Source organism: Olea europaea, chromosome 18 (assembly GCF_002742605.1).
Source record: "Olea europaea var. sylvestris chromosome 18, O_europaea_v1, whole genome shotgun sequence".
Taxonomy (NCBI): Eukaryota; Viridiplantae; Streptophyta; class Magnoliopsida; order Lamiales; family Oleaceae; genus Olea; species Olea europaea.
Window position 1 is genome coordinate 23,591,729 of NC_036254.1, and position 7,542 is coordinate 23,599,270.

General features: G+C 32.8%; 1 protein-coding gene across 1 annotated transcript; it reads right to left on the reverse strand.

Moving 5' to 3' along the window:
* Positions 1–4,477: 4,477 nt before the first annotated feature.
* Positions 4,478–6,310, reverse strand: LOC111367835 (GATA transcription factor 9-like). Its single transcript, XM_022988899.1, has 2 exons — positions 5,903–6,310; positions 4,478–5,499 (listed from the first exon to the last, which is right to left on the reverse strand). Exons 1-2 carry the CDS (start codon positions 6,206–6,208, stop codon positions 4,768–4,770), a joined length of 1,038 nt encoding a protein of 345 aa, XP_022844667.1. The 5' UTR covers positions 6,209–6,310; the 3' UTR covers positions 4,478–4,767.
* Positions 6,311–7,542: the final 1,232 nt, after the last annotated feature.

The window sequence follows — 7,542 nt, forward strand, 5'->3', positions numbered from 1 at the left end:
TTTTTTTATTTTTTTATTCTTTTTTGGGAATAACTAAACAATTTTTCTCGAAACTTTCCCACATTTGATCCTAACCGCACTTCCACGCAACTGTACTTCGTACACCATACGATGTTCTCAAATTCTATTTTACTCTTCAAATCCCAGTTAATTAGGTCAATTACTCACTGAAATCCCTGGTGGTGAGTGGTTAATTATGATTATGATTATTTCAAGGTGGTGAGTGGTCCACTAATCCCTTAATTTAATCCTTTGTTTTAACCAATACAGGCAACAAAAATATTGCCCCTACATTTGGGACACACCACATGCTAATTTCCATCTCCTTAAAATCTCAAAATATCAAAAAGCCAAATAAATAAATTATGTAAATAACCCAAGTGGAAATTTTCATTCCGTACTATTTATATACTAATCCAAATGTGTTATTCTGCTCAAACTCAGCCCCTGTCACAAGGGCCCGTCCAAAGCCCCTGTCAGTGTAGAATGGTTCAATCAAAATAGAGCACATTCGATTAACTGATTTATTTTTTACTAATTGTAGATATGATTGTAATTCATACACTACGTGTTCAAACTTGGAGATCTATCTTAAAAAATTAACCTTTTCAAGAGGAATATAGTTCAAACATTTATAAGTTTGTCTATATTTTTATCTTTATTTAATATGAGATTTTATTCATTAACATGCGTCGCAAGATGATGGTTCATTTGAGCAAATCAATCTTAAAATTCATGTGTTCTTTTTAATCTTAAGCGGATCGATTTAGTTGTTGGAGTTTAGTGAACTTTAATACGATATTAAGATTTGAGGTTCCATTTTAAAAAATTAACATTTTTAAAAGAAGAGATCGAAACCCTTATAAGTTGGCTTATATCTTTATTCTGTATAAAATTTTATCACTTAACACTGTGGAGGTTTACAACAACTCATTGCATGTAAAATGCAAATGATAATTTGAACTACAACTTTAAAAGGCAATTTCTTTATAAATAAAATTTCATTTATATTTATGATCAATAAAAGTGGAAAAAGTAATTTTAATACTTTGAGAAAAAGCAATGTATGCTTAGAGATATATTAAAGTGGAAATTACATCCTACAAGATTTTTTAAATTTCAAATTCAGAATTCATACTTAAAATTATTTATTATAAAAATCAGATTATAATTCATTTCTTTTTAATATTAACAGCACCAAGCTAGAATCGCAACACTCTTCCTCCAATCTGCATTGGGGACGTTATAGTTGAGTGGGGCTATGATTTATGAGTGCTTCAGGTTTTAAGCACGACATTATATTAGTAAATAGTGGTGTTTCTTCCTCCAATCCGTTTGCATCTGCTTTAGGTATTGGTTATGGTGTTGTCGGTGAGGTGATGGTGCTGTCAGTTGTGGTGAGTTTTGGCAGTAATGGTGTTGATAATGGTGGCGCTGGCGGAGGTGTCGGGTGGTGGCGGTGCAACAGTGCTGACGACGACGGAGCAAGCGGTGATGGTGCTGCCAGTAGTGGCTCAAGTGGTGGTAGAGGTGATACTAGGTGGTGCGATAGTCTGTTGGTGCCAATGGTGACGACTTGGGCTTGGGGTTGGGATGGAAAATTAACCTTTTCAAGAGGAATATAGTTCAAACATTTATAAGTTTGTCTATATTTTTATCTTTATTTAATATGAGATTTTATTCATTAACATGCGTCGCAAGATGATGGTTCATTTGAGCAAATCAATCTTAAAATTCATGTGTTCTTTTTAATCTTAAGCGGATCGATTTAGTTGTTGGAGTTTAGTGAACTTTAATACGATATTAAGATTTGAGGTTCCATTTTAAAAAATTAACATTTTTAAAAGAAGAGATCGAAACCCTTATAAGTTGGCTTATATCTTTATTCTGTATAAAATTTTATCACTTAACACTGTGGAGGTTTACAACAACTCATTGCATGTAAAATGCAAATGATAATTTGAACTACAACTTTAAAAGGCAATTTCTTTATAAATAAAATTTCATTTATATTTATGATCAATAAAAGTGGAAAAAGTAATTTTAATACTTTGAGAAAAAGCAATGTATGCTTAGAGATATATTAAAGTGGAAATTACATCCTACAAGATTTTTTAAATTTCAAATTCAGAATTCATACTTAAAATTATTTATTATAAAAATCAGATTATAATTCATTTCTTTTTAATATTAACAGCACCAAGCTAGAATCGCAACACTCTTCCTCCAATCTGCATTGGGGACGTTATAGTTGAGTGGGGCTATGATTTATGAGTGCTTCAGGTTTTAAGCACGACATTATATTAGTAAATAGTGGTGTTTCTTCCTCCAATCCGTTTGCATCTGCTTTAGGTATTGGTTATGGTGTTGTCGGTGAGGTGATGGTGCTGTCAGTTGTGGTGAGTTTTGGCAGTAATGGTGTTGATAATGGTGGCGCTGGCGGAGGTGTCGGGTGGTGGCGGTGCAACAGTGCTGACGACGACGGAGCAAGCGGTGATGGTGCTGCCAGTAGTGGCTCAAGTGGTGGTAGAGGTGATACTAGGTGGTGCGATAGTCTGTTGGTGCCAATGGTGACGACTTGGGCTTGGGGTTGGGATGGAATGGGATGGGGAGTAATTATGACTAATTATTTTGGTGATTGTTACTAATAGATTAATTGATTTGTGATTAATAAATAATAATATGTTGTGGTGTGTCATGCGTTGTGGTTATGCAGTGTGCAATGGTGGTGTGTTGTAGGTACGGTGGTGCGTGTGGTGGTGCACTGTGAAGTGGTGGTGTAGTGATTATGCGGTGCTATGGTGGTGGTGGTTCTGGAGGGAGTGGATAGGAACAATGTTTGTGACTAATTATTTGAGTGTTGTGATCAATAAATTGTTAATTTCAAATTAGTAAATAATATGCGATTTAGAAAAATGTGTTATTGTGACTAAATTTGTAATTATGACTCGGAATTTGGTGAATTGTGACCAATTAATTTGATAATTTATGATTTTGAAATGAGTTGTGATGAATAAAAGTTTTGATTAGTGATCGATTAATTAATTGTGACCTATAAAATTTTTGACTCGTGATCGAAAAATAATTTATGACTTGTAAAATTTTTGATTTGTGACCAAAAATAATTTGTAACCAATTAATTTGATAATTTGTGACTAAAAAATTGTATAAATTTGAGACTTTAATATATTTAATTAATAAAATATTTTTTAATTAATCATTTTATAAATAAAAATTTGATAATATTTGATTTTTGAGATTTTAAATCTTATTTTTCTTTTTTACTTTTAAAATAGATCATTTTTCCCATATTAAAGGAGGAAAAATTCCAAGAATTCATAATTGAATTGAGGACTCCTTCGGTCCAGAGTCCACAGTGTAGACCATGTGCATATTCCCAATCTTTCAAGATATGGACACCCCCAACAAATTTTCACCATCTTTACTCTCAAGAAGGGAGGGAAAAAATTATATGCCATTCACTTTTTTCACCAAACGCATACTTTAACCAGAAGTAAATTTTTTTATTCAAAAAAAAAAAAATCTATTGAATTAAGGGTCCGTTTGATTGCAAAGATGAAATTGAATTGAATTGAAAACGAACTCTAGGGAATTGAATTGTCTAGAAATTATTTTCCTGGGAATTGTAAATTATTGTGTTTTATTGGTATAATTTTCGACGTGGAAAATGTTATAATAAAAATGTTTTTTTGGTATTCGTTTGACTTTGTTTTACATAAAAATTGTCAATTAAAGGGATATATTTTATTGGTATTGGGAATGAAATTTGTTTCCATTACCAACAAAAAAATAAAAAAATAAAAAAAATCATCTATCTTTTGATGTTTGTTTAACTTTGTTTTACATGAAAATTACCAATTAAAATGAAATATTTTTTTACAATAATTCTTAGAATTTGTTTCTATTGGAGGGGAACGTAACAGGGAACTAGAAAACCAATTCCCATCATATTTGTGGGAATTGGTTCTCAAGGAAAAGCAAGAAAATCAATTTAATGGAATTCAAAACCTATCAAACAAACAAAATTAGAGGAAAGTGAAATTCGAATTCCATTTTCCATGGAATTTGAACCAATCAAATATAGCCTAATAGTAACAACATGTAGAAAATCGTAAAGGGTGATTATATTGACACCACAATTATTATTTATTACACCATATTTTAATTACAGCTATATATTCAACCTTTGTTCACTGTAGCAATTATTTTATTAACTTTTCTCCGTCAAATTTCCATCAATTAGTATGCTACATCTTTGATGATGATTTATATCAAAATATTTTATTTTCATGATTTGAAATGAGGGAAAAATATTTTTTGCTCCTTTTAATTATTTATTTTTAAAAATATGATTGAAAAATAAGTCATACTACGCTATTTCAACAAATTTTCGGACATAAAACTGTTATCAAAATCAAAATGTGTTAACTAATGAAAAGCTTGAGAATAAGAATGACATGAAAATCCATTAGGGACATAAGTACTATAATGAACAAAGATTAAGAACTTTAAGTGTAATTAAAATGTAATGCAAGAAATAAAAATTGTTGTAGTAATATAATTAGCCAATTGTAAAAAGCCTACAACTTCTACAATTGAATTGACCATTTTCTCCCTCCATCTGTAGTAACTTCTCTACGGAAATTCCTTTTCCTCCAAAATCCAAATTTCCAAACCGCAGTAGTGCATTAGAAAAATGGGGTTATGACTGGTTACTTTAAAACCATAAAATTAGTATCCACTGCACTAGATCACGTGCTTGAAATCAGGACCGTCAGCACCATTGTGACGATGAATGAGAAAATCATCACAGCCGTTTATGTTGAAAATTGATGTTTGACTAAGCAACTGCCCCTGGTGTTGCTGCTGCAGCTGCATCTGCAACTCCTTTTGCCGCAGGAGTTCCACCACTTTCCGGTGGGAATTTGAATGCTTGGTGGATACGAAAGTCGGGCTAGCAGCTGGTCGGTATTCTGGTACGAGCCGACCGGACTTATAGCGGACCCCACAAGCGTTGCATAAAGTTTTTGGGCCCATTGGACCGGTTCTCCACTGCGGAGTTTTCTCTGAGGCGCAATGCAGACATTTCCGGCCTGGGGTTTCAGTTGGTCCCCTTTTTTTAGACGGCGGCGTTTTCATGGGCTTGTGGTTGGGGTTTGCGTTGATGGTGGCATTACCGTAGTGATTGTTGGAGGTGGAGGAAGGCGGCGAAGAGAGGAGAAGGCGGGAGGACCAGTCACATGGGGCAGCGCGTGAGCGCTTGCTGCGGGCTTTGCCTGGGACGGGGACATGGGAAGGGAAAATAGGCGGCGGAGGTGGTGAATGGTTGATTGGGGAGACTGAAATTTTGGTGGCGGAGGAGGATGAGGAGGCGGCGGTAGGTTCGGCGGGGATGAAGTGAAGGTTGTGAACATCGTCGCTTGAGAATGATTCCTCCACAAACTTTGAAAGCCATTCCAGTTCCGCTAAATCGTCGCACTGTTCGCAAAAAATATTCAGAAAAAATCAGCATAGAATTCATAAAAATATCAATTCATTTTTCTGAATTTCGATTTCATGCAAAACGCACATGTAAAAAGTTAATTTCATCAGTGAAATTGGATAATTCATATTCAAAAATTCAATTGAATACGTCAAATTGACAACCTACTAAAATTAGAAAATACACAAAGCTTATATCATAACAGAAATTGAATTATTCCCAATTATTTCTGGGAATTCACTTTTTGTTACAGAACAGCAAGTGTTGTAGTGTCGGCGAGGAAAAAGAAAAAGCAAAGGCACACACATCGAGGCATTTCATGCATAAAATTATGAGATGAAAATTTGAAATTATATCTATAATAAAAAAACAAATTATACAATTTAGAATCAAACTCACTGGAACGCAGAGTTCATGGCCGGAAAATTGAGAGCCGATGAAGCTGCGGCAACTAACATGTCCATTTAATAGGCCATCGCCACCGTCAGAAAGCGACGAATTACAGCTGTCAACGGCGGTGACAGCTGAGGACTCGCCCGAATTTCCAGCCAAGCTGTCGAAAAATGCGTCGGTCATCGCCACATCCTCCTTGGAAAAATCTAGCAAATCATCCACAGTAAAATGAGCACCATTACCATTACTGTTGAGATTAATATTATCCACCGAAGAAAATTCAGCATAATCCCCCATAAAATACTCCATCATTTATAAAATTTGAGCACACAAATTTTAATTGGGATTTTTCGTTTGATTTCTGTGGGAAAAAAGAAGCAAAGCAACGGTAGAGAAAAGGGAAAAGGCAGCGTGTGTGTGTTGATAGTGAAGGTGCGAAGGGCGATTTTGATAAGTGAAAGGAGGGGCCTAATTGCAAATATCAGAGAATATTATTAAATTTAGGGGTGACTTAATTATTTTTTATTTTTTCAACGAATGGTTACTTATGTGTTACTTATGCAAACTGTAAAGTACTTCTCTTACCTTTACTTCTTTGCGTAAATAAAAATAAATAAAATCATTAATGATATCAGACTGTCTAACAATATCTTCTTGTTCAATTTTGTTAATTGTTGTATGTCAAATATGCACGAAATACTTTCTACTCAAAGTTTAAATGGTAAAATCGAAATTACATTAAAATATATGTTAATTGATAAAAGAGAAATGGATATATTTGTCTTTTTATTTCTTTTTGGGTTGGATAGTACAATAAAAGCAAATTGATTCACAAGAAAAGCTACTAACTTTGTTCTTCATGTCAAAGACCCTTCTTTTTATAATTGGATTCTTTATTTGGATTGCAAATACAACCTCAACATTGGGATTCTTTAATTAAAGGGAAGCATTCCTCCGTATCATTTATATTGGTTGACTTTTCTTATTTCCTTATTTCAATTATATAGTCATATTTTTTTATTAAGAATATTTTATTTTATTCATTTACTATATACTCTTAATTAATGTGCTTAGTTATAGTCACTCTCCTCACTTAATTTTGAAACTGTATAGATATAAATACGGGTAGATTATGAAAGTTTTTGGCAAAAATTACTTTTTTCAATAATATTAAATAAGATTTTTTTAATCCGTATGAAAACAAAACAAGCATATATAAATGGGATAGATGGAGCAATAATTTACCAAACAAATTTATAACTCAAATTAAGTACTAAGTAATTTATTTCAAAATCACTTTAATCAATAATAACAATGGTGATAACATCCTTGCTCAGTCAATTAGTTCACATTGTAAAGGAGCAGATAAGGAAAATAGTTATAGTCCATATTTGATTTCAATTAAAAAGTTGATTACAATTTAAGTAAAATCAACATTTAATTTTAACAACATATTTAGCCCATATTTGAGCCACATTTTAGGAAGAAATGCATTATTCATGTCAAATCAATGAAAAATGTATGGTTAAAAAATAAAGAAAAGTTTTAGATTTACGTGTAATATTATTTTATTGAAAAATGTATATTTAAATGATGTCAAATCACTGTTGAAGAATATATTTTTTTGAAATTAATGTGACTCAAAC